This window comes from Eubalaena glacialis, chromosome 1 (assembly GCF_028564815.1).
Source record: "Eubalaena glacialis isolate mEubGla1 chromosome 1, mEubGla1.1.hap2.+ XY, whole genome shotgun sequence".
NCBI classification, from domain to species: Eukaryota; Metazoa; Chordata; class Mammalia; order Artiodactyla; family Balaenidae; genus Eubalaena; species Eubalaena glacialis.
In genome coordinates, this window is record NC_083716.1 from 87201057 (window position 1) to 87228732 (window position 27676).

Below are 27676 nucleotides of genomic sequence, written 5' to 3' on the forward strand. Positions count from 1 at the left end.
CACTCTTCAGCAGTGAAAATTGGCTAGTCATTTTCACTTTCTGTTTCTCAGGCAGTGTCTGGCTTGTAAACACTGGAAGGGGGAATATTTAACTCTGAACAGAAATCTGTTCTGACATTAAAAGGAAATGAGTGAGAACATTTGTGCAGGTGAGATCTGTTGTAACGAAGCCCATTGTTATGAAAGAGCGAAAAGATCTACTCTTTTAAGTGCCTATTTTAGGTTCTGGATGACTGGAATTGTATAGCAAATGATCCACCATCTCACTGATCGTAACAGAATGTGCTTATATAATTTCTTTAAACTTATTACAGTTAGCATGTGAATTAATTAACTTAATATATAGATTATTAAAATTTGTACATATGATATTACTTTCTCCCTTTTTCGACTACAATTATAGTGTTCTGCCTTGGAATTTAAAACATGTGATCTAGGAACTTGGAAGTATCAGAAACTTTAGCTACTGTGCATAAGCAGTTTTTTTTGTTGTTGGGTTGTGTGTGTGTGTGGATTACTAATAAGCTGGCCTTTAAAAAAAATACAGATCTATATATTGTGAGATAGTTATCATAGAACATTATTGTGTACTTTGTTGCTTCATTGCAAAAATTATTTAGGATTTTTCAAACATTTTAACGTGCTCTGTTCTGTGTCCTTTAGCGCCCAGAATGCTTTGTTTGACATCTTTCTGAGGACTCTTAATAACTCTCTAGTGCTAAGTCAGCCTTTTCTATTCAGTTCTCCAGCAGGAGTAAGTCCCTTGCTTCCCCTTTTCCTTCATCCTGACTTTGACTGCCTCACCCTCATATGTTTTATATATTTTATTCTCTATTAATTATACGAACCATAACTGTACATGTCAATAAAATAATGGCGCACAAGACTCTGTTTCTCTATACATTTGGAGCTATACTTGGTACCTACTTAATAAACAGCTTGCATTCATTATGCCAGTTTCAATTTGCACAAATACTGCTAATAAAGAGAAAACCATATGCATTCTAAGAACTTTTATGAAGACTTGGACATTGTTATAAGTTTATTACTTTATTTTAAAATTGCCTACTGTGCTTCTGCTTCCTGTGTGCCTTTTCACATTTGAGGATTATCTGGATCTCAGTTTTCTTGTCATCGGTAAGAAAAGGGAAGGAGGATTGTTATGTAATGACTGAATAACTGCTGTTCACAGTGGTGTCACACTGTGCAGTTTACAGATCACTTTCATGTGCTCTTTTAACCGATTTTACCCTCATTTTACCAATGAGGAAGTTGAAGCTGAGAAAGGCTAATGGCTTGTCTAACGTCACACAGCTAAGATACAGTCGAGGCAAAATCTAGATTCTAAATTTGTATATTGGCAGCGAGAGTAAAGATCTGGCATCACAAGAATTTGAACTTGGTTGCTCATGGAGGTGTCTGGTGGTCAGTAAACAGCACTTATCCAGATGTTGTCCAACATTAATGCTGATTAATTCCAAAACACTTCTTGCTTGTATTAAGAGCATGGTGTATATTATGTTACACACAGTTAGAAATACTGGAGTGGAAGATCTGCCGCTCTCAAGGATTTCCTAAATTAATCCCTTAATTTCTTAGAGAAGATAAGAAATATAGATAGACAATTGTTACAGGATATAAATGAAAGTATGTAATTTGATCAGATGTGATAGTTTGGGAGAACACATCAGTGATAATAAGTTGTACTTTAAACATGTTATCGTGTATTTCTTTGTTATTTTTAAGGGAAAAAAATTTAGATTTTTACAATTCTCCTTTCAGACCATATTTTACATCCTTCCACGCCTTTCCGGCCTTGTTGAGGACGAATGGATTGCCATTGGTAAATTTACCAGGTTCACTGACATTCCTTTAGATGCAGGATTTCAGTGGTACCTTTCTCCAACTCAACTTTGTGAACTAAAACCAGGTGACTGGTCCCAGCAGGACATAGGTAAGAAAAACTTTTGTTTTGCGTTTTCTCCCTGTTGCCTTGGTCAGGCTCATTGATTCACGTTACTTAGAATAGGTGGTTGATAGTGTCACTTTTTCACTGATGTGGTGAATTCTGCTCCTTCACTTAGAGGAAAGAGAGAGTGTGGTGTCACTCTGACTAGTACTTTCAGTTGACGTTGGCTTTGCTCTTAATAGCCAAAGAGAGCTTGATGTGCTTTACTATATAAAGCTAAAGGCTTCTGTCTTCTTTGAAGTATTGTTAATTAATATTCATTGCTCTTCTACTATATATTTCTGAAAAAATATAGATATTAAAAAAGGGCCAAATGAAGAAATCTCTTTTCTTGTCCTGTTGGGGAGTAAAGCGGAGCTCTGCATTCCCGGCTCGGTCTGGCTGAACATTACTCATCTCTTACCCATCTTTTCCCTGAGGCTCCAGCCCTCCTTTCACATGCCCCCGCCCCCATCCTCTGTTGCTTCTCCTCCTCCTCCTTCCCTTCACAATCCAGCTGCCCCAGAAAACCAGGGATCAAGTCCCCCGCCCATTTTTAACGTCACAACTAACCTGAAGAGATGTGTAGTAGTGATCTGCATTCTCAGCATTTCTGTCACTCACATTTTGTCCTCCTTCTGGCTTCTCCAGCCCATAAGCATCATTAAAACTTCTTTCAGAAAAGCAGAAATTGTCTTTGTCTACTTCTTTACAAAATCTAAATAGACGCTCTTTTCTTACCATACCTGACCTTATGTGGCATTTATTTGCTCATTTCTTGCTATCCTGATTTTTCTCCTCAGTCTGACTTTTCTCACTCTCCTTTGAGTTCCCCTCCCTTGTCCCTTATATTTTTAGTTCTCTCAAATTTTAGTGTTTTCAGGAATCCCTTGGACATCATGTTAAAAGTGCAGATTCTTGGGTCCCACCCTTAGATTTTTGTCTGGAGGAGAGTTCTAGGAAAGTACATTTTTTTTATCAAATACTCTAGATGGTTCATTTTAAGACTATCACCTTAAATTTATTTACTCGGTCAACAAAGATTTACTGATTGCCCCCAGTGTGCTGAACAGAAGACAAAGGCCCTGCCCTCAGGGCACTTACATTCCTACTGGGGGACAACCCTAAACAAACAGATAAGATGTCAGGTAGTAAAAAGTACTATGGAGAAAATAAAGCAGGGTAAAGAGTGTGAGAGAGGATTAAAAAGACCTTTTTAAGGAGTTGACATTGAGCAGAGGCGTACATGAAGTGAGAGCAAGTCAGGCAAAGCCTGGGGAAGAGCAGATGTGGATTTGGGGGCAAAAGACAGTGACAAGAGCCTTTTCCAGGTGGAGGGGCCAGGCTGACTGGGAGGAGAGGAGAGGGGGGCAAGCACATCTGGACATCTTACCTGAGCTCTGCCACGCAGGGAGTAGAGCAGAGAAGTGGGGAGTTACCGGATGGGGAAAAGGCTACACAGGTCTTTCTGTTTGTTTTGTTTTTGGTAAAGAGAGGGATATTGCAACAGGGTTTCTCTGCTGAGACGTGAATGCTAGGGTCCCCTAAATGCTTTCATTGGCCTGGTTTTCTTCTCATTCTGTTTGCTCTCCCTGCACATTTTTATTAATTTCCACAACTGGAAACCACCACCCATGTAACTGCAACTTTCAGATCTTTATCTCCGGCCAGCCTCTTTCCTGAGCCTTCGGGACGCTCCCACCAGCTCATCTATAAGCTCTTTCAACTCGGTATCCAAATCCACGTTACCTTTCTGCCCAGACGCGCCTCCTCTAACCCCCTTCCTATTAGCGGTCTCACAGGAGTCTTTCTTCTGCTGTCCCTCTAGCCACATCCGTCCGTTACCAGATCTGGGCGGGCGATTCCGCTCTTCCTCTTCAGCCCCTCTTGCAGAGATTGTTTTTGTCTTTGCTGGGCTAGTGTAAAAGCCTCTCAGTGGTTTTCCCTCCCCAACTGATCCTCCACATCGTTTTTAAGAGGGGGTCTTTCTGCAACACAAAACCAGTACTGTTACCCCCCTTCTTAAAACCCTGTACTGCCTCCTGTCTGTAGAATAAATTCTTTATCATTTTATACACAAAGCCCTAAGGACCTGGCCTGAATCACGCCCCTCCCTCCACTGCAGGCTGTGAGCGACGCCAAGGCAGCCAAGGCCCGCGGCTGCCTGAGTCCTTGTCCTTCACGTGTCCACGGTCTGCCCCGCCCTTCCCACGCGCTCTCCTTTGCAGACTCTCATACTCCCTTCCCTTGAGCCCTCCTGCGTCTTGCTCTTTTGCCCCTCCCTCCCCCAGACATTAGCAACTCCTGTCTGTGTGAGCACACCCTCAGTACAGTACCGCGTCGTGGTTCCGTGCGTGTCTCTTCCCCCCCCCAGTAACCTAAGTGCCCCCATTTGCTCAGTCAGGTTTGGAGTGGGAAGGAGAGCCTGGAAGGAGAGTCTCAGTCCTGAACTAGAGATCACAACGCGCGTTAGGCAGGTCAATGACATCCGTGTACTCATCGGGGTAGCCAGGAGATAACTGCTCCAAAGAACAGTCCTCGTTTTTAGAAAAGGTCCCCCGAGTACTTGGAAAATAATTTAAGATAAAGACTATTTATGTTGTTTTCCGGCGTATAATATTTCTGCAGGAAATTCTAATCTAATAACACCATTGTGTGTAAGATATGCCATTATTTTATGTAACTCTAAGAAAAAAATGCTACCAAACCCATGATACCCTTACGGATTCTAAGATGCTTCCCAATTTGGGGTATGCTAAAATGGAAAAAATGTGCATCTTTGATTTTCATGAAATGTTGTCATATTTTGGCTAGCAGGGTAGAATCTGAACATTTTAAACTGTTACTGAAAATGACAATTGTATCTGAATCCAAGTAAAGTTCTTTAGTCAATGAATCTCATTCTAAACTATCATTTTAAGCTCTTAAAAAAGTATATACGCATGTAAATCAATAGAGAGGGAGATTTGTATTTTCTTTTTCTTTCCCAGGTTCTAACTCAGGCGAAGCAGATAACGAGTCAGAGTGGACTGATGTTCAGAAGAAGATTATCCCATGGAGAAACAGTGTTCCCGACTTAGACCTGGAGCTGGTATTTCAGGATCGTGCGGCCAAACTTGGAAAGTCCCTCAGCAGACTGATTGTCGTGGCCTCACTCATTGACAAACCAACCAACTTAGGAGGTAAAATTAGAGTTTCCACTGGGCTTGCTTAACATCTTCTGACCCTGAAAATCTGTAATTGACCCAGTGCCATTTGTGGCCTCTCTTCCACATTTCCCCCTCTCCGGGAGCTTCAGAGGAATGCCTGGGACCTAGAGAACTTGGCCTTAGACTGGCGGCAGTAACCCCGGCTTGTCCTGTGCAGGGCTGTGCCGGACCTGTGAGGTGTTCGGGGCCTCGGCGCTCGTGGTCGGCAACCTTCAGTGCATCAGAGACAAGCAGTTTCAGCACCTCAGCGTTTCAGCCGAACAGTGGCTTCCTTTGGTGGAGGTGGGCGCGAAGTGATTTATTATTAAAATTTTCATTTGCTAGACTCTTTCGTAGTACTCGGTCTTCACGTTATCAACCCTTTTGCAGTAGTCCAGCCTTTAATAGCTTAAAAATAATACTGAAAAGTAAAATACAGCCCACTCTGTTCTCCTGTTCTTATTATCTTTCACACTGTTGTATTTTTAGAAATCAATAATGTAGAATTCTTTTCAGTAAAATGTGTCCTGTTATAAGTCACTCTTGTTTGATAAATTTGAGATGTTGGGAGCGTTCTTTTTTATAGTATATAATTCTGTTCTTTTCCTTTTAACAAATTTCAGTTTCATAAAAGTTGTATTTTCTTTAACTGATTTTATCCCCAGGAGGGCTATAAATGCATGATTTAATATTCTGCTCTTTAAACGAATATTAAGGTAAAACCACCTCAGCTGATCGATTATCTGCAACAGAAAAAAGCAGAAGGTTACACCATCGTGGGTGTGGAACAGACTGTGAAAAGTTTAGACCTAACCCAGTACTGCTTCCCTGAGAAGTCTCTACTCTTGTTGGGGTAAGAACACTGTCTTGAGTCTCTGTCTAGAAAACGTTTCAGAAGGTTTACAGTTTTACCTGGACCCTTGATCATACACCTGTACCTGGCTTTTGACTTGCAAGGTTTATGGAGAGCCCCCCTAGTTTTCATTTTATTTCACCCGTTGGGGATGGTCAGGTGAACACAGAATTGACCCATAAACCTTCTTGTTACACTCTTCTTTATTTTCCTGGTACCATAGACTTGTGTCATTTTGTTAACCTGTCTCTTCCAGTAACATCCAGGTTATCTGAGAAAAAAAATGTTTATCATAAGAAAACTAACCTTTCTTCTCTCATTTTTCTGAATCAGAAATGAACGGGAAGGAATTCCAGCAAATCTGATCCAGCAGTTGGACGTGTGTGTGGAAATTCCTCAGCAGGGCATCATCCGCTCCCTCAACGTCCACGTGAGTGGAGCTCTGCTCATCTGGGAGTACACCAGGCAGCAGCTGCTGAAGCAGGGGGGCCCCGGGTCCTGAAGCTTGTGCCTTGCCTGAGACGAGTTATCAAGTTATCGAGTTATCTATCGGTGCTGTTGAAACATTGTTTTAAAACTATTTGGACTGATGAGATAGATTCTGAAATCTCTTGGGATAATTTGCATTTCTTTATTTGCAGTTTAATGCCAAAACTTTGTCACGTGCCTTAACTATATTGCTGTTTGTTGTCCCCTTTAATAAACCTTTTTTAAAGCTAAGTTGTATTGCTTCTTTAATAAAATATTTTAAGCAATTGTGGAAATAAAACAATGTATTTTAAAAAGATCATTACTTTCCTAGAAACTAGTATTGTCAGAAATGTAGATCGTGGTGGGAGGAAGGCAGAATTAAGGCAGCTCTGATGATCTGTGAATACCACACCCTTGTCAAGCACAAGCACAGGGGCGGGGGTGGAAGCAACGTTTCAGCCTGAGGAGGAGTCATTGGCCTCTCTCTGCTGATTTGTATCTCCTCCTGCGCAGGGAGGAAACATGCTTGGCCAGGTGCCAAACCGGCTTCCCTATGAAGTTCATAATTTATTTTTAAAGCCATAAACGAGGCCATAATCGTTCATATGAAGTTTTTAGGAAATTTTCATATGCCATCTTCGCTCAGGGTTCATAGTGATTAGAAATAGTCTATCTTCTGACGGTTGTCAACGTGGACCCAAAGGAGGTGACTTAACCCTTGCACATCGTTACCAGTAGTGAGAATGGAACCCACGAGGGTTGATTTACTGTTTCTGTTCTGAGGTTTTTTTGTTTGATATTAGGATCACTTTATTATTTAATGTAACTATCACCATCCAGCAATGCACTTCACTCATGTCTAGGTCCTTTTTTAATAATAATTTTCAGAGTTTGTTACCTGTATGTATTTTTTTCTTCTGTAGCTTCATTAAAATAATTTTTGTTTTGCAGGAGAGCTGCAAAGATAGTACATCATTTCCATATGCCCTTCACCCAGATGCCTCTAATAGGATCTTACATAACCATGGACATTTATCAAAACTAAGAAATTAACATTGATAACGGTGCTGTTCACTAAGCAGACCACAATCCTGATCTGTATGCAGATTTCCCGTTTCCCACTAGTAACACTTCTTCTGTTCCAGGAGCACTGGCTTTGGCCTCCAGGATGCTGCTCCTTGGTCTCCTCCAGTCTCTGACAGATTCTCAGTCTTTCCTTTTCTTTCATGACCCTGACACTTTTGAATAGTACCGGTCAGGTATTTTGTAAATGTCTCATAATTTGGGTTTGTCTGGTGTTTTCTCCTATCAGACTGAGGTCATGGTTTTCAAGGAAGGATTAAGTGCTCTTCTCATCACCTCTCAGCATGACTTTACTACCTCGATCTTTTGTTTAAGGCAGTGTTTGTCATGTTCTCCTCTGTAAAGTTGCCATTTTTCACTTCCACGGTCTGTTAGAAGCAAGTCACTAAGCCTAGCCTGCACTCAAGGGGAGGGAAAATGAACTTCCCCTCTTGGAGGGAGGAGTATCAGAGGATTCAGAGGCAACTGTTAAAACTACCACAGTATTGGGCTTCCCTGGTGGCGCAGTGGTTGAGAGTCTGCCTGCCGATGCAGGGTGATGCGGGTTCGAGCCCTGGTCTGGGAAGATCCCATGTGCCGCGGAGCGACTAGGCCCGTGAGCCACAACTGCTGAGCCTGCGCGTCTGGAGCCTGTGCTCCGCAACGAGAGACCATGCTGGAGAGAGCCCTGCGCACCGCGATGAAGAGTGGCCCCCGCTCACCACAACGAGAAAGCCCTCGCACAAAGACCTAACACAGCCAAAAATACATAATTTTTTAAAAAAAACTACCACAGTATTTAATAAACATTTTGGGAGAGATACTTGGAGGCTATGCTAATAAGCTGTTACTCTTGAACTTTTCTCTTTTAATGATTTTATCATTCATTAGTGGATGTCCTTTATTACTTGGAATTCCTCTGTAAGGAAGTCTTGTCCTTTCGTCAGTCATCTGTTTATGGCAGGGTGGATGGTTGGCTCTTGCGTCCTTTGGCATGCTCCCATTCTTTTTTTTTTTTAAGTACTTCCTTACATTCTTACATTATATACACAATGCTCCAGGCTCATCTTTACTCTCTCTATACCAGTTCTAGAGCCAGACATTTCACCAAGGATCATTGGTTCCAGTTATTGGTGAATACTATTAGAAATCGAGGTCTGGGTGCTGGATGTGCTCATTGCTCCTGGACTTGTCACTGCAGGTCCTCTCAGTGGACAGAGCTAGGGGACCTGGGTGTCCACCAGCCCATGTGTGTACAAGTACTACGTCCAGATATGTTCACATACACAGGAATTCTTCCCGCTATCTCTGACACCAATCCAACACCACAAGGTTCGTTCTAACATGCACCTCTTGCTTATTTTTAACTGCTTTTTCTAACACAAACCTGGTTCTCATTATTGTAGTTTCAGAATTGCTGCACCACACCCCTGTGAAAGTTAGCGATTTGCGTAGTTCTTTTTGTCTTCAGTCTTACAGAATCCAGTCAGAACACCATTTTTCAAAGTTATGTGGGTCAGCCCCTTTCTTATCCATTCCTTTCAGTGAGTTTGTCATATTTATAATAGTTAGATTCATTTATCATTCTTTGTTCCAAACTAGAATTCCTCCAAAATCCTGGTTGATTTTATTTTTATTTATTTACTTATTTTGAGATGGATGGGACTAGTATTTTCTTTCTTTTTTTCTTTAGGCTGTGTGGGCTCTTCGTTGCTGCAGACGCACGGGCTTCTCTAGTTGCGGCCCACAGGCTCTAGAGCGCGTGGGCTCAGTAGTTGTGGCATGCGGGCTTAGCTGCAGTACGTGGGATCTTAGTTCCCCGACCAGGGATCGAACCCGGGCCCCCTGCATTGGAAGCGCAGAGTCTTAACCACTGGACCACCAGGGAAGTCCCCCTGGTTGATTTGATTTTAATGTGCACACAAAGTCACTCTCTACAGTGTACAGTCCTGTGGGTTTTGACAAGTGCATACATGGATGCACCACCACAGTGCCATAGAAAACAGCTTCCGCCTAAAACTTCCTTTGTGTAACCCTTTCAGAGTCAACCCCTTTCCCCACCAGCAGTGAATGCCTGTTTCTGTTGCTCTGCATCTTCATCAGCACTTGGTACTATCAACTTTTTTTAATTTAAGGCACTCTAACAGGTGTGTAGTGATAGGTCATCATGGTTTTAATTTACTCTACAAATAATATGGAGCATCTTTTCATAATATTATTTCTAACACTATGAATAGAGTTGTGAAAATATTCACGTAATTTGCCTATTTTTTAAACTTGGGATATTTTTAAAATAAGAGTTTGTTATTCTGGATACAAGTTCTTTAATGAGATATGTGATTTGCAATATTTTCTCCCAGTTTTAATTTATCTTTTCATTCTCTTAATTGTATCTTTCACAGAGCAGAAATTTTTAATACTGATAAAGTCCAACTTAGCTTTTTTTTTTTTTCCTCTTATGGATTGTGCTTTTGAGGTCATCATCTAAAAATTCACTTCCAGGGCTTCCCTGGTGGCACAGTGGTTAAGAATCCACCTGCCAACACAGGAGACACGAGTTTGATCCCTAGTCCGGGAAGATCCCAGATGCCGCGGAGCAACTAAGCCCAGGCGCCACAGCTACTGAGCCTGCGCTCTAGAGCCCGCAAGCCACAACTACTGAAGCCTGTGTGCCTACAGCCCGTGCTCTGCAACAAGAGAAGCCACTGCAGTGAGAAGCCCACGCACCACAAAGAAGATCCAATGCAGCCAAAAATAAAATAAATAAAACAAATTTTTAAAAAATTTTAAAAGTTACAAAAATTCACTTCCAAACCCCAAATCATGCAGAATTTCTCCATATTTTCTTCTGGAAGTTATATAGTTTTATATTTTACATTTAAGTCTATGATCCATTTCGAGTTTTTTTTTTTTTTTTTAATAAGGTGCAGTTTATGTCAAGGTTCATTCTGTTGTGCATGGACATCCAATTTTTCCAGCACCATTTGCTGAAAGGATTATCCTTTACGGACTTGCCTTTTCACCTTGTCCAAACTCAGTTGACTCTAACTGTGTGGGTATATTTCTGGGCTCTGTTCTGTTCTACTGAACTATGTGTCTATCCTTCTCCCAATACCATACTATCTTAATCACCGTAGCTTTACAATAAGCATTAAAATCATATAATATGAATCTTCCAATTTTGTTCTTTTCAGAATTGTTTTGGCTATCTTAGGTCCTTTGACTTTCCATACAAATTTTAGAATCAGCTTGTCAATATCTACCAAAAATCTTGAGATTTTGATTGGGGTTGTTTTGAACCCATAGAACAAACTTAGTAAATGAACAACACTGAGTCCTCTAATCCATGAACACTGTACGTCCCCCCAATTAAGCTGATCTCTGATTTCAAGTGTTTTGTAGTTCTCAGGATATAGGTCCTGCACATACTGTTAGATTTATATCTAAGTATTCCTTTAATTTTTAGTTTTTTTAGTGCTATTGTAAATGGCATATTTTAAATTTTATTTTAGCTTCCAGTTGTTCATTGCTGGTATACACAAATATGATTTTCTTTTGTATATTGACCTTGTTTCCTGCCACCTTTCTAAGATTCACTTATTAATTCTAGGTGCTCTTTTTGTCGATTCTTTGGGATTTTCTACAGAGATAATCATATTGCCCATGAATAGAGCCAGTTTTATTTGTTCCTTCCCATTTGTGTGCTTTTTTTCTTTTGAGGTAGCTAGGAATCCAGTACTATGTTGAATAGGAGAAGTGAGGATCCTTCCCTTGTTACTGATTTGAGGGAAAAAGCATTCATTGTCTAATCATTAACTATATTAGCTGTAGGGTTTTTTGTAGATGGTCTATTATTTTACCTGTATATTTTAAGTTGAACCTTCTCCCATTCCTCATTTTTTTCTGTCTGTATTAAAATGCTAACTCCCAGGACGATGGCAAATCTTATTTTTTTCAGTGTATATCCATATCTCTATCAATAATAGTATTTGCCTACTACCCATCCTCCAAAAACAAAAAAGGTACACATGTTTTCATAATAAGCTTTAAATTTGTTTTTTTCTTAAAATATGTGTTTTTTATTCAATTAAGCATATTTCATACCATTTTATTTCAAGTCTGTCTTTTGAAAAATGGAATCTTGTTACTTGACCATTTAAATTAAGAGTTGTATATATGGAACAAGCACTGGTGTTTGCCATCATTCAGATTACTGTTGTCCCACAGAGCATTTCTGAATGTCCAGAAAAAATAATTTCAACCTTTCTGAAATGTTCAGGAACAGCCTAGGACTTTGCGGCCGTTTTCAGAGGCTGGAACTCTCCTGCTTCAAATTTTTCTTTGAATTTTAAGTAGTCTCTTCTTTTATCAAAATATTTTATCTGTTGAGAAAAAAGGGTCTGCGATAAGGGCAAGCTATGCAGCTTAAACAAAAGCACAGATTTAAATGTAACTAATTATTCAATATAAATCATATAAGTGGCCTAAGTAATTTATATTTTAGAACCATTTTGAATCAGTGTATCTTATGTATAAGAGTCTCTAAAGAGAGTATAGGCCAGTGAGTCCTAACCCTTTTTGGGTTACTGACCGTGTTGAGAATTTGAGTACCCTGTGCACCTTCTCAAGAAGTATATCTGTATTTACACATGTGAAATGTACTATGCAAGTTCAGAGTCCATAGGACTCTCAGGTCATAAGACTTCATGATTTAAAGACATTGTACAAGTTTTTCCCGTCAACTGTAAGTTCAACAAGTTCTGTAATTCACTAGCCATCATATTTGTATTAAGTTTATCTTATCCAGAAACATACATTTAAGGAGATAGACACATAGTTAAAAATTATATTCATGAACTATGAATAAGTAAACTAATGGTAAAACTTTAATACACTAAGTATTTCATTTTATTATTTCTGTTTACATCCTCCTCTTGCCATAGGGAATTTGGAGTATCTTAAAGCCCCATATCCTGAAACAGTAAAATCACAGAAGTAGAAAATCAAGGCCAACCACCAAATCCTCATAGCATCTGCATCTGAGCTGCTTTGCAGACAAGACAAAGGCATGATACCACACACGTTTTCACTGTCAGAACAGAAAAGCTTTTCTTAGGATTTAATTCTTAAATATTTCAGTAGAGCCCAAGTTAACAATGTAAAACTGTGCCTGCCCTGTCTCAAGCTGGGATAAGAGACTCAGATAAAGCCAGCTACAAAGTTAACGTTCCTCTCTGCAGGACACACCGCAGCCAGACACTGTCCTAAGAGACCCCTTTGAGTGACTACTGCTTTTTTTTTTTTTTTTTTTTTGGCTGTGTTGGGTCTTCGTTGCTGCGCGCGGGCTTTCTCTAGTTGCGGCGAGCGGGGACTACTCTTCATTGTGGTGCGTGGGCTTCTCATTGCAGTGGCTTCTCTTGCTGCGGAACATGGGCTCTAGGCGTGTGGGCTTCAGTAGTTGTGGCACATGGGCTCAGTAGTTGTGGCGCACGGGCTTAGTTGCTCCGCGGCATGTGGGATCTTCCTGGACCAGGGCTCCCCTGCATTGGCAGGTGGATTCTTAACCACTGCGCCACCAGGGAAGTCCCTACTGCTTTCTTATGCACCAAGAAACTTTGTTCTCTAAAATCGAACTATCAGAAATTTGCTCTTTGAAGTTCTTTCGGTAAGAATGAAACACCCCACTTTTGCCTGCGGGATCTGATAGGCACTTTGACAAAAAGCAGCAGTCTTGATTTCCAACTCAGCTGCAGGACTTCACATAAGGATTTCTGAGCATGACGACATGGCAGCATTTATCTTTGTGGAAAATAAGACCCTGGGTCCACTTCTCAGTCCAGAGGTGACGACCTGCTTATACACAGCCCTGCTTTGCTCTGAGCCTATCAAAGCACCACTTCATTTCAGTTTCACCTGAACTCCACCCTTCCCCAAACCCTCTGACAGCTCCTTTCCCTTGGTTGGTGAGACGCCCACAGCAGCGCCGGTGCGTGGGGCTCCCTGGTTACAGCACGTTATTAAATCTCACTGTCAGACTCCACACCCCTGGTGTCCTTAGGCTGACTGAGCTGGGACGGGTGTTGTATGTAAGGGGCACCAGACGAAGAAGTGCACAATGCTCTTAACGTTTCTGTGGCAAATCAATAGATCTCTGCATCTCTTGTCACATCTCCGACTGCCTAAATGACAATGCCATTTAATGGTCCTACTTACACTTCAGTCCCAACTTGTCCGGAACTCAGCTCCTCTCCAGACATGTTTCTCCTCCCATCACCTATTTCAGTGACTGCATCACTATCCAACCAAATGCTCTGATCTCTTTCCCCCTCTCGATCGCGACAGTACAGGCCCACGTCATTTCTCACTTGGATTGTTGTAATAGCTCTTTAACTGGTTTCTCTATCTTCCTTCATCCATCCATCACACCACTGCCAAGAATAATCTTTTTGAAATTCCAATTTGATCATGGCACTGCTTGTTTAAAGGTCTTTCAAGGTATCCCTATTGCCTTCAAGGTCAACATCCAAACTCCTCAGTAAGACAAATCAGGTCGTCCATGGCTTAATCTCTGCCCATCTGTCTATCTTCTGGGTTTACCACCAGACCCTGAAATGCAACCCGTCCAGAGCTACCCCATTTCCTGAATGTGCTGATTTCTCATGCATCTTGCTTCCATGCCTATGCATATACTGTACTCTCTGCTTGAAAAGCTCTGCTCCATAGTCTTTTCCACTCAACTAACAGTTGAGGACCCTCGACATGCGGCACCTCAAAGAGGCTAATGTCCAAAAGGCTAATAAATCAACAAGCGTTTCTTGAGAAGCACTGTGTATGTATAATGCTAGTGTCTTCTAAGCCATTAGATGAGATGCAAGATAGTAGCATGAATGCCAAAATACTGGAATTTCTGAGACATTTCAAAGGTTCACAGGGAAAAGACAGGATCTGAAATTGATGTTAGGATCAAATATCTTGGCTGTCCAGTTGCTCTATTTGTGGAAGACTGCGTTGGATGATGCTACAATGACAGACCTGATCCCTGCTCCTTCCTAAGTTACGAACCAATAGGAAACTTTAAATTGGGCCACTATACAAGGCCGACTGATGAGTGCTATAAAAGGGATAAGCAAAGGGGCAGAGAAGAGTAATTTGGTTTTGTGACAGCACAGTTTTATGGCATATTTATTATGTAAGAAATTTTTATTTTTAGTGTTTTATCATAGAAGTATTCATTGTGAATCTCTATTTGGTGGTTTTATTTTTATCTTTATTCTCTGGCTGTGACTTCAGCTAAGTAAAAGAATACAAACTTTGCAATCTACTTTCAAATCCCCTCTCTACTACTTTGCTGGTTAGCCGATCTTGAACAAATTATTTCACCTTTCTGAGCCTTAGTTTCTATTATGTAAAAGAGATACAATAGTACCTCACAAGACTGAATGAAAATTAAAGCTAATGAAAACACAATTTCTCACACAGAATGCACTCAGAGAGTACTCCCATCACTTCTCCCTCTGTCTCCTTCCCCACCTTCTCACACAAATCTCTGTAAATATCTTTCGCTTTTATTCTATGGCCACCGGGTATGACTCCTGAGAGCACGGGTGAAAAGGGAGCAAAGGCCTGAGGGCGCAGGCTGGGAAAGGGAGCTCGGTTTACAGACTAAGAATAGTCTGCAGGGCTTCCCTGGTGGCGCAGTGGTTGAGAATCTGCCTGCTAATGCAGGGGACACGGGTTCGAGCCCTGGTCTGGGAAGATCCCACATGCTGCGGAGCAACTGGGCCCGTGAGCCACAACTACTGAGCCTGCGCGTCTGGAGCCTGTGCTCCGCCACAAGAGAGGCCGCGACAGTGAGAGGCCCGCGCACCGCGATGAAGAGTGACCCCCGCTTGCCGCAACTAGAGAAAGCCCTCGCACAGAAACGAAGACCCAACACAGCCAAAAATAAATAAATAAATAAATAAATAAATAAATAAATAAATAAAATTAAAAAAAAAAAGAATAGTCTGCAGAAGACAACGGTTTTCCACAGGAGCGTGGCTGTCACTGTCAGAGGCGGCAGCAGTTTTTTTGATTGCTTTGCTCTACTGCTCCCTTCTTTGCTGGAGTCATCTATAACTTTGTAGGTTGCTGTCAGTTTCTCTAACAGTGTTCACGTCATAACTCTTGGGTGGTTCAGTATCCATGTGGTTGATCCTCCCAGTACCCTGGCCTCTCAGGTCCTTGACCTCTTTCTTCAATGATCTTGTCCTCCAACCTACCTTACTGCCAGGATCAAAGCCTAGTCCTCGTCCTTACCAACAGATACAGCCCTGCCCTCATCTCAATTCCGAGCATCCCATTCTCCAGCCCCAAGAGTGAGAAAGCAAGTTATTTCAATGCTCTGGGCTTCAGCTGCCTCCTCTGGAAATTGACGGCAACACCGCCCATCTCAAAGGGTACTGATTTTGGGTGGGCAACTGGGAATGCTTTATTTCTGAGAGCAGCTCTAGGCCAATGAATTTGCCAACTCTTGCCCAAGATTAAATACTATCCCTTCAGAAGGTCCGGGAGAAATCTACCAATTTAGAAGGTTGGAATTTTTTGGTTAGTGTGCGTATGTTTTGCTTCTCAATCACCTTTAAAGTGTCAGGTGACATTTTCCACAGGTGTGCCTGCTATGTACATAAAACAAGCCTGGATTACGAGACAAGGTTTTCTCTGCTGCTCACGGAAACTGCTCATTTGACACGCCTCAAACAGTGCCTCATTTCATAGCCCACCACTCACCGTAAGCTCTATGTATTTTGACAGCAAACAGAAACACGTCCCAGTGTGACTTACCCACTGTTGGGGACAACTTGATTCAAATGAGCTTCTTAACTTCTTGCACTGAGAGGCGTCCTCTGTGTTCTCATCTAAACACTTCCAGTACTCATCCCGGGCTCCCCAGCAAGCCTGCCTTTCTTTCATAGATGGGGCTGCCATTCCTAGTGGGCTCAAGCTGTCAACCAAAATATGTGATATTAACAAGGAACTTGTAATTCGAGAGAAGGTAAGCCAAAGAAAAAATACTGTTGTTCCCTCCAAACCCCTCTTTTTTTAAAGTTACGCCTCCGGATTTTAACGATGCGACTGAAACTAATCAGTTCTATTACATGAACGGTATCCTAAGAGCACTCGCTTTTGACGCTTATCCCTTACACCATGTAATTTGCTCCACTGCTGGAGTGGCAGCTTGGTCTCAGAAAGCCGGAGTTAGAATTATGGCTCTCACACGGTCTGTCACTTAAGACACTTCATTTATTCTCTCGAGCCTGTTTCCCCATCGGTAAAACAGGGGAGCGGTGCCCATTTTACGAGGTTGCTGTTCGAACCAAAGTGCTATACAAATAAATGCACGAGGGCAAAATCACCAGGCAGGACAAGGAGTGCTGCTCCGTCTTGCAGAAGAGGAGCCCGAGGCTCGCGGAAATTCAGCGACCTCCGGGGTCCATACCCTCCCCGGCGCGCCCCGCCAGCCCCGCCAGCAAGCCCACCTCTCCGCCCGCCCAGAACCAGGCTCCCTTCGGCGCCGACGGGAGGAGAGTCACGCAGCCCAACGACCGAGAAAGAAGGGCGCGGGGCCGAGGACTGGCGCCGCACTGTCGCCTCGCCCGCTTGAGCCCAAGCGGCGTAGACCCCCCACCCCCCAAAGGAAAGAATTCACGCGGCGAATGCGCTGGCCTTGGAATGATCCTTACGGGCTACCGTTCGCTGTTCCAGGAGGGCGGGACTTCCTGTTCCGTTCTCTTACCTGTCCCAGGGATTTCCGGGCCTGCTCGGGCGAGGGAGGCGGGTCCTGGGGCTGTGGAGATGGACAGTGAGTGGGATCCGGTCACTCCTCAGAGCGGCCTTGGCATTGTAAACGTCTCGGTGCCTCTCTCCCTGCAGTTTTTCGTGATTTTAACGAACTGTGCTTCTTTCATGAATCTAAATTTCTGCATATATCTCGCCAAGCGCCGTCTTAAAGCTTAACGTGCGAGCCCTGCCGGAAACGGCGGCTTTGTGTGGAAGTTGGCACCTGAGATGAGAGCGGGACGAAGCGTTAAAGGGCCGCGAAGACTTAACTCCTCGCTTTTTAAATTAAAAGAAAAAAAAAAGAAAAAGGAACCGTCCCAGAAAGAGGCGGGTGACGCCCCAGGACACATGGCAAATAAGTGACTGAGCTGAGAACCCAGGGCACCAAGCTCCCAGTTTCCCGATTCAGATTTGATCCTGTTACATTTACCAACATTATCACCTTTCCCTTGCTTGAACCCTTGCGGCTTTCTTCTGTAGATGGACAAGATCCTTTTAGTTGGTATTTGGAGACATCTAGTGAAAGAATATGAAAGCCAAGTTCCAGTCGGCTGAGATCTGATAGTTCGTGGGATTAAAATGTGAGCCTGATTAGAGTTTACAGCTAAGATCCTTGGCCTTGGATCTGAAAGTTGCCGGAGGTAATACGAATTGGTCAGGAGAGTGGGTAAAATTAATACCTGTATTATTGTTTTAATCTTACTTGTGGCTTTGTTTACTCCCTAAACGCCGAGGTGTGTTTTAAAAGGAATGAAAAGCGCTGCTGCAGATATTTTGAAAGATGCCCTTTTTAATATTTTAGTGAATATCTCAGCAGAATCTTTATTTGAAAGCACGTGTGTAGACACAGGTCAGTCGTCCAGTTCTCTTAAAGATCCCATCTTCTCCATCATCTAGTCCTGTTGAATTCTAAGTGCTTATAAAACTCACAAGCAGTTTACAGCTCTGCACTCAGTGCTGGTATTTAATCCTTTACAAATAAACATACGCAGATTTTCAGGTTGGCTGTGTGAAGCCTAAGTACCACCAAACACATGTTCTACAATATGGGAAGTATTTCTGTAATAGTTAATGGAGTCTAATAAGTGGATTGCTTTAGCTTTACCAGGGCCACCAATTCTTTTATACTGTGTCTATCAAGGGCAGTTTATGTAAAGATAGTATCTTTTAAGTATGACTAATGAGATACAAAAAGGATGGAAGGAATCTTGAATGACTTATGAGTTGAAAAAAAATATATTTAAAGTTTAAAATTTTTATGCACTTAATGATAAATATATATATAATATATAAAGGGAATCTTGACAAAATTATAAAGAAAAAAATATATGGCCATAGTGGGTGATTTTAACAAGCCTTTCCCAGTCATTGTTAAGACAAACAAAAGAAAAATCAGTAAGGGTATAGAAAATTTGAATAACATGATGTACAAACTTGACCTAATGAATATACACAGAAAAACACAACCAAAATCAGAACATGTTTTTTGGAATGCAAACATGACATTACCAAAATCAACCGCATACTTAGCTGTAAAGCAACTCTGAACGAATTTTAAAGATTGAAATCATTCCGCACGTGTTTTTTGAGCACAGTGCTGTTAAGCTAGAAATCAATAAAGAACTATAAAAAACAAGTCCATATAACCCATAGCCAAAGAGTCATAATGGTAATGAGAAAATGTTTTGAGCTGAATAATAAAATACAATAGCAACACCTGTGGAATAAAGTTAACGTATAGTACGTAGAGGGAAGTTTATAGCCTTAAGTAAGTACATTAGAAAAGAGGCTGAAAGGTCTTTAGCTAAACATTCCGTTTCAAGAAGTTAGAAAAAGGAGAGCAAAATTAAGGAAAGTGGAAGGAGGGACATAATGCTGAAAGCAGAAATGAATGAAATGGGAAATGAAAGTAGTGGTGTGCCAGACACTGCCTGTCCTGGCTCAGGAGAGCCAACTGTGCACACCTCTTCCCAATTCCATGGTCAATAGTATCAATCTGGTAGCTTGAAATTGCCCCGATGGGAATCTTCACACTGGAAATCAGCCAGCAAGGTAGTGTTTTGTTTCATTATGTTCAGAGCCAATTAACTAGCACACCACTGCATACAGTAGATTTTAAAAATCCAGAAGTTGATTTTTTTTTTTTTGGAAAAGACTAATAAAATTGACAAATATTTAACAGTATTGAGCAATAAAAGGAGAGGTGTTAACAACCTATGTCAATAACGAAAACTATACTTTAGAAATCAAAACAGAACATCTTGTAAACAATTTGATGCAAATAAAATGTAGATGATTGTACAAATCTCAAGAAAAACAACTAGCTGACTAAAGAGAAGAAAATATGAATAGTCCCAAACCATTAAAAATTTGAATCAGTAGTAATGAAGGTTCACACACAAATTCCAGGTCAATGGCTTCACCAGTAAGTTCCTCCAAACTTTGAAATAATTCCATTTTTATTGTATGAGGCTACCATAACTTTTGTACTAATTACAAAATCCCCAAACCTTGAAACATCAAACTCTTTGGAACTCATTTGGTGAAAAATGTGACTTAGTGTCACGATAGTCATTATTTATATATCACTTAGTTGACTATATGTTTTGCTGTAGGAATATTGATATTTTTGATTATAGGTACTGTCCCAGTTCTTGCTACATAGTATATGTTGTATGTTCCATGGTACCTTTCCAGTATCCAAAAAAGTCTGTATTCCAGAACACATCTGTCTCCAAGTATTTCAGATAAATTTTGTGGACCTGTATGGAAGAATGATTTTATGACTTTAGGATTGAGAATAATTTTTATTTTAGCCATAAAGGAAAAGATCAATAAATTCAACTACATTAAAATTAAGGACTTTTGTTTACCAAATAACACCATGAAGTGAGTGGAGAAGTCACAATATGGGAGAAGAAGTTTGCAAAGCATATAACAAGGAATTAGTACCCAGAATATGTAAAAAACAGCTACATCGGACTTCCCTGGTGGCGCAGTGGTTAAGAATCCACCTACCAATGAAGAGGACATGGGTTCGATCCCTGGTCCGGGAAGATCCCACATGCCACGGAGCAACTAAGCCTGTGTGCCACAACTACTGAGCCTGCGCTCTAGAGCCCGCGAGCCACAACTACAACTACTGAAGCCCGCGCACCTAGAGCCCATACTCCGCAACAAGAGAAGCCACCACAATGAGAAGCCCACGCACCGCAATGAAGAGTAGTCCCTGCTCGCAGCAACTAGAGAAAGACTGCGTGCAGCAATTAAGACCCAAAGCAGCCAAAAATAAATTAATAAAAAAAAAATTAATTCTAAAAAAAACCCACCTACAAATCAATAAGAAACAGACAGATGACCTAATATTAAAAATAGGCAAAAGGCTTAAGTAGGCACAACACCAAAGAGGAAATACAAATGACCAATAGAAAATATGCACATCTATATTAGCAACCACAGAAATGAACATGAAAATCACAATGCCATACTAGTAGACACCCACCAGACCAAAGAATAATTAAGCCTGACAATAACAAGTTTTAAGAAGGATGAAGCAAAGAGAATCCTCATACTCTAATGGCAGTATAAATTGATACAGTCACTTTGGAAAGCTGTGACTTCAGTAAAGTTGAAGATACACATTCGCTATGACTCAGCAATTCTATTCAGAATCTCTTGTATATGTGCAAGTTTGTAATAGCTAAAAACAACATACAATCCAACATATCAACAATAGAATGGATAAATTATGATGTGGTCATCAGGTGAAATATAATGCACCAATGAAAATGAACAACAACTATAACCATTTATAATACGATGAATCTCAGTATTGAGTGAAAGAAGCAAGTCAATCAAAGAATAGATACCATGTGTTTCCACTTACATAAAGTTCAGAAATGCAAAACTCTACTGTTAAGGATACATACATTAAATAGTAAAACTATTAAGAAAAGAGAACTGGGATGTGACCAGGGAGGGCTTCTGAGGGGCTGACAATGTTCTGTTTCTGAAACTGGGTGTTTGTTTTATAATTATTCTTTAAGTAAACTGTACAAGTAAATCTTATACACTCTTCTGTGAATAAGAATGAATATATGTCACATATATGCATGATATGTGTCATAATTTTTAAGTAAAGTAGAGTAGTTGGCCTGAGAAAGGTCATCTTTAGTACATTTGATTCACAGAAAGGTGAAAATCATGGTCATTCAGAATATTTATAGTGTGATTACTAAGTTTTTAATGGATTTACCATCTTATGTGGCCTTCAAGGTCAAAAGTCAGTAGTCTCTAGTGCTGTCACTTGGGCAGCTAAGCAATTCCTACTGGTCAGTAGTAGGCCTAGGGCAGAGATAAGGAAAGTATTACCAAAGAGATTCAATGAATTGCAATAATGCCCCTTCCCCCACCCGCTTACTCTCAAGGAGCTCTGTGGTCTAGCCAACAGAGCAAAAACAACTAGAAGAGAGAAATTTTGAGGTGTAGATATGGTTAAAAAAAAAAAATTTTATATATATATATATATATATGTATGTATGTATATATATGTTAATAACAACAGCAATAATGCAGGATAAGAGTTGGAGAGGCCAAATTCACCTTACAAAATTTGGAAGACTATGGGCAAGTAAAAGAATGTGGGTGCCATGAGATGATTTCAGATGTGCTGTTTTGATACAGAGAGGGTGTAATCTCCAACCTATGTTTGGAGGAGAGAGGAGGTGAAGAGAAGTCCGTGTGAAGAGGTGGAAGACATGTCGTGTTACCATCGAGCGAAGTTTCATGTGGGTGTTCTCCGGTCTGCACTAAGTCGCTCCCCAAACCAATGGTGGGCAGGGCCAGACAGACCCAGTAGCACTGAAAACGTATGTGTTGTTTTTCTGTTGCTGCCCACAGACTTTTTTATTTATAATCTGTACTGTTTTACAAAGCAGTCATCACAGACACCTACTCAGGGACACAAACAAGAAAGATTCCTTTGACTTCAGTGTTGCTGCAGAGATCCTTCTGAATTTCTTTTAGATCTCTATGCTGACTCCTTGCTCTTTTTCCTCCTATTAACTATAGGTACGCTCCAAGATGTTGCCTTTTTTTCTCTCTTTTTCTTTTCTTTGCATTCTGTTTTCCATGGTGAGCTGATTCACCCCCGGAGCTTCCGTTAACACTTCTTTCAAAAAGACTTGGAAGTCTATGTTTTAGTCCTAATGGAACCTTTGTGCCCATTTTCTCTTTCCAAGTCCCTTGACGGCTATCTCCATTTGTTTGTCCTTCCATCACTCCAATAAGTTCAAAACCGGAACTCATAGTATTCTTTCTCCAGGAAAGCTTCACTTTCTAAGCTGTTCCCTTTCATCGGATCTACCAGTCCTTCAGCTGCCAGATGGGAACCTTTGATCCTTCTTTCATGCTTCTTGCTCTGTACATAGCTTGCACAGTGCCAGGCACTGTGGTCAGCCTTGGGGATATAAAGATGAATAAGGATAGATCTTGGTCCTTGAGAAGCTCAGTCTTATGGAGGACATAGGCCATACTCTCCTCTAATAAAGAGTAATAAGACCTATGAGAGAGGCACGCACCAAATGCAGGGGGGGCCCAGCAGGAGTTAAATCAAGAAGGGAAACACAGGCAGTATTAGAGGCAGCAAAGTTCAGTGGATAAGAGTGTAGGTTCAGAACCAGACTGGGCTTGAATCCTACCCCCCTCCCCCGCCAGTGATGTCAAGCTGTGTGACCTTGGACAGGTTCCTGAACTTTTACATACATGGGTTTCCTTAACTGAAAATGTGGATGATTGTAGTATCTACTTAGGTTTCTTGTGAAAGTTAAATGGAATAATCCAAGCAAAGCACTTAGAACAGCACATACAAAGATTTCATTCATTCACTCAACAAATATTTATTGAGAACTTACTCTGTGCCAGGCACTGTTTTAGGGGCTTGGGAGACATCAGAGAACAATATAGATGAAAATTGCTGCTCTATGGAATGTGAAATCTAGCAGGGAGACAATAAGCAATAACCATAAACAATAAATTCTATATATAGTATGTTAGATAAGTGTCATAGGAAAAAGAAAAACATAAATGTTAGTTATTAGTATTACTATATTTTAGAGGTCACTTGATCTTGGACTTAGAAGTCCTTTAAAGGGAATAATACTATGTTTCATCAAATCTAAGATGCATTAATTATAATTTGCCCCATTGTTTTATGTACCCCTAAGAAAGGAAAAAGCGCTGCCAATTAAACTATAACACAATGCTTTTTCATTACTTAATATTCTTATCTTAAACTTATTTAGACATATTTAGGCATGAATTAAAAAAAAATCATATCACAGTAATACATAAAGAAGAAGGAAAATAAAAGCAGCAATTGATTAAGGTATTCATGAAACTTCATTACATTTCGAGTTCCATTCCTCAGAATCACTTTTTGATTCGGTCACCAATGTCTGTGTTTTTCCACCAATCTTATCATCTATGGCATTAGGCACTTTGAGCAAGTCCTCTTACCATATCTTCTCCCCTCCCCTCCTCTTGTCTTTCCAGATCCACTAAAGAGCTAGAAGCCATTGGTGCTGAACAATTCAGCCAACTTTGTAATTAGGTACAAGGAGCTTACTCTTCACTCCTATTTTGGGAATGTTGCTTAAACACATCAGAATGACCCTGCACCACCTGTCTCCTTAACATTTTGATTCTTAGAGGTTAAGAGTGCCCCCTTCTGATCTCCTAGGTTGTCTTCTAGGCCACGGACACTCACTCTGCAAGTGTGGAATGCTAGTGCTTTCGATGTGTATGCACACACAGGCAGTGACAGCTATGTTATGACTGGGGTCTGGCGACAGTTGGGTGCCATCCCCTGTACGATGTGTCCGAGTGTCCGAGGTGTGAAAATGCAGGAACAAGAATGGAGGTGTTAGAGTCAATGAAATACTACGTTATTAACTAGTCTATTTTCCTTTTTCCGAGTATTTACTCCTTGTCAGGCACTGGGCTAAACATTTTACACTTAGGATCTCATTTAATCTTTCTCACTTAATAGTAGAGCGCCATTGAGGTAGGCACTCTATTATTCCCATTTTATAGAGCTGCATGATCCAATAGAAATATAAGGCAAGCCACATATGTAATTTAAAATTTTCTAGTAGCCACATTAAAAAAAGTAAAATAGAAGCAGGTGAAATGAATTATAATAATATATTTCTTTTAACCCAATATATTTAAAATATTATCATTTTATCCTATAATCAACCTAAAATATTTGATTTTCCTTTTTTCATACTAACTCTTCTAAATCCAGTATGTATTTTAACTTAAAACATGTTAATCTGGACTCATCACATTTCAAGTCCTCAGTGGCCACATGTAGGTAGCAGCTATCATATTAGACAATGTAGTTATAGATGACAAGAGAATTCAAATTGTCCAAGACACGCATAAAATATGTGGCCGAGTGGATTCTCCAACTGAGATGTAGATATAGCTATGTGACTAATTCTTGACATGCGAGTAAAAGTATTTTCTTACAACTAAGGAAACTTTCCTAAAAAGATAACTGGTGTGATCCATAACGTAAATTTGGGCATAGAAGGAGCCTGACGGGGCCTCTTCATAGAGCAGAGCTGTCATGCCAACACTGGGCAGCCTACCTCTGGACTTTTGCATGAGAGATACTTAAACTCCTATCTTGCTGAAGGCATGACTCTAAGTCTTTGTTACTTGAGGTGCAGAAATAAAAAGAACTTGATACAATCTTCCTGAAAGACAAACAAAATAAGAATAAAATGGAATATAAGAGAAAGAAAGAAAATTACTGGATTAGTCCTTTAAATCCAACATCCTACTAATAGTTCAAGAAAGAGAGAAAAGAGAGGGGAGGAAATTTCCCAGAACCAAAGGACACAAGACTCTAGATTGAAAAGGCTCACCGTGTGCCCAGCAAAAGGTGTGGATGAGACTCAAATTGAGGCATGTTGTGAAAGTTCAGAACACCAGAGATGCCCCTGGAAACTTCTATTAAGCTAAATAAAGACTACTTACAAATTACTAGCAATCGGAATGGCTTTGTCTTTCTTAAGTGGCATCAGAGCCAAATGACAACAAATCAAATACCTTCAAGATTCTGAGGGAAAATTATTTGCAGCTTAGAATTCGAGAGCCAGCTAAACTATCAATCAAATGTGAGGGCAGGATAGAGACATTTTCAGATTTTCGAAAACCTCTCATATACTTTCCTGTAACAGGCTATGGAGAATACCTTCCACCAAAACAAGAAATCAAAAGACATGGCACAGGATCCAGGAAAGAGGATCTCTGGCACAAAGGGAAATCTCACAATGAAATCTTTGCAGAGAGCAACCAATAGGTATCGTAGCAGAAGGAAGGAAGGAAAGTGTTCTCAGGAAATAAACACACACAACTGTTAATGTGCATATGGCAGAAACATTGGCACATTTGAGAAAAAAATTAACAATAGGTAGGTAGAATTTCAGACTCCCCAAAAGGGCTAGTATCAAGCCTCAGTAAAAAGGAAGGAGAAAAAAGAAAAGAAATATGTAAATAGTATATTACTTGGCTCAGCAATTAGCAAGGTTGGCATAGTCACAATAATGTAAATACTAACTATTCATTTAAAAATCATAATAGGGACTTCCCTGGTGGTCCAGTGGTTGAGACTTCGCCTTCCACTGCCGGGGGCATGGGTTCAATCCCTGGCCGGGGAACTAAGATCTCACATGCCTCAGGGCCAAAAAACCAAAACATAAAACAGAAGCAATATTGTAACAAATTCAATAAAGGCTTTAAAAATGGTCCACATCAAAAAGTCTTAAAACAAAAAAATCATAATAAAATTAAGTTAGGGGGATGGAGGGAATACAAGCTGGGATGGCGAGGGGGATATAGAGAGCTAACAGAATAAAGGCTTAGTGTGGAGTAGCCAAATTGCCTTACTTCACATCACAGCTCTCTTCTTACTGGTTGTATGATGTTAGGTAAGTTATTCGATTTCTTATCTCTGAGTTTCCTCATCTGTAAAATGAGGATAATAATACCACTTACCTCAGTTGTTGTTTTTTGTTTTTTTTTTGTTTTTTGGCTGCACCACTCAGCTTGCGGGATCTTAGTTCCCCGACCAGGGATTGAACCTGGGCCCTCAGCAGTGAAAGCGCGGAGTCCTAACCACTGGACTGCCAGGGAATTCAACCTCAGTTACTGTAAGTATAAAATGAGTGTGTGTTTGTGTGTATGTATATAGTTTAAGTATATAAAATGTACTGGTAGGGCTTCCCTGGTGGTGCAGTGGTTAAGAATCCGTCTGCCAATGCAGGGGACACGGGTTCGATCCCTGGTCTGGGAAGATCCCACATGCCGCGGAGCAACTAAGCCCTTGCGCCACAACTACTGAGCCTGCGCTCTAGAGCCCGCGAGCCACAACTACTGAGCCCACGTGCCACATCTACTGAAGCCCACACACCTAGAGCCCGTGCTCCGCAACAAGAGAAGCCACTGCAGTGAGAAGCCTGTGCTCTGCAACGAAGAGTAACCCCCGCTCGCCGCAACTAGAGAAAGCCCATGCGCAGCAATGAAGACCCAACGCAGCCAAACATGAATAAATAAATAAATAAATAAATAAATAAATATTTCTTTAAAAAAAAAAAGAAACTCTCTTGTGGTGTGTAGAGGAGAGAAGACAGTATTAGCTATTACGATTATTTGCACATCTAAAGCTTGTTTTTCTGGCAAAAACAACCACCGCTATTAACAAATATGAACATAAAAGGCCGTCACCACCAAGAACAGTTCAGTTAGCAATAACTATTTGGTCTTTCTTAGATGATGCTCTTTCACCCTATTAAAATTCAAAGTGTTTCTTTGATATAGACCAATGGGTTTCCATGGGAACCTGCTTTATTACCTAGGCAACTAAGGGCTCATGCTGGTACTGTAGATTATTTAAAAATTTTCAGGAAATTCAGGTCTACTTAGCTTCTTGGCTAGGTTGAAACTCTATTTCATTATTCCCCTGTGCCAGACTTGAAACTTTCCAGTTAGCCTCAATAAACACAAACAATAATGAAGTTTCTAATTGATCTTGTGAATTCTACAATTCTTTATATTAACCAGGTAGATATTAAAGGAGTTACAGTTGACCAAAGGTTTTATGAAGGATGTATTTGATAAAATCCATACTTTCTTAGAAGATTGAAGACCAATCAATTCAAGGTTGAGATTCAAGTGTCTGGGACGGGAAAGATTTTGCAGTTTAAAAGAATGCACAGTAAACTTCAATAGCTTCATCTCAGAGGGCTGGTGAAAGGTTTAAGAAAG

General features: G+C 40.7%; 2 protein-coding genes and 1 long non-coding RNA gene across 5 annotated transcripts in view; 2 read left to right on the forward strand and 1 right to left on the reverse strand.

Annotated features, from left to right (window-relative positions):
- TARBP1 (TAR (HIV-1) RNA binding protein 1) overlaps nt 1-6709 on the forward strand; it is a 63109-nt gene extending 56400 nt beyond the window's left edge. For both annotated transcript variants that reach the window (XM_061182331.1, XM_061182339.1), the window contains exons 26-30: nt 1783-1954; nt 4939-5130; nt 5315-5439; nt 5853-5989; nt 6323-6709. In XM_061182331.1, coding sequence (XP_061038314.1) covers nt 1783-1954; nt 4939-5130; nt 5315-5439; nt 5853-5989; nt 6323-6491 — 795 coding nt within the window. In that variant the 3' untranslated portion in view covers nt 6492-6709. The remainder of the gene's footprint in view (nt 1-1782; nt 1955-4938; nt 5131-5314; nt 5440-5852; nt 5990-6322) is intronic.
- Nucleotides 6710-11617: 4908 nt separating this feature from the next.
- Nucleotides 11618-17275, reverse strand: LOC133085353 (cytochrome c oxidase assembly factor 6 homolog). Of its 2 annotated transcripts, none has more exons than XM_061182362.1 (3): nt 17245-17275; nt 16346-16505; nt 11618-11904 (listed from the first exon to the last, which is right to left on the reverse strand). In XM_061182362.1, the coding sequence occupies exons 2-3, from the start codon at nt 16487-16489 to the stop codon at nt 11809-11811; spliced, it is 240 nt and encodes a 79-aa protein (XP_061038345.1). In that variant the 5' UTR covers nt 16490-16505; nt 17245-17275; the 3' UTR covers nt 11618-11808. The 2 variants fall into 2 exon arrangements, with proteins under 2 accessions (XP_061038345.1, XP_061038335.1); XM_061182352.1 differs by lacking the exon at nt 17245-17275 and adding an exon at nt 17041-17180.
- A 59-nt stretch (nt 17276-17334) lies between these two features.
- LOC133096801 (uncharacterized) lies at nt 17335-26953 on the forward strand. Its single transcript, XR_009701835.1, has 3 exons — nt 17335-17982; nt 26458-26562; nt 26676-26953. It is a non-coding gene; the product is annotated as an uncharacterized LOC133096801 (long non-coding RNA).
- The last annotated feature ends 723 nt before the right edge of the window (nt 26954-27676 follow it).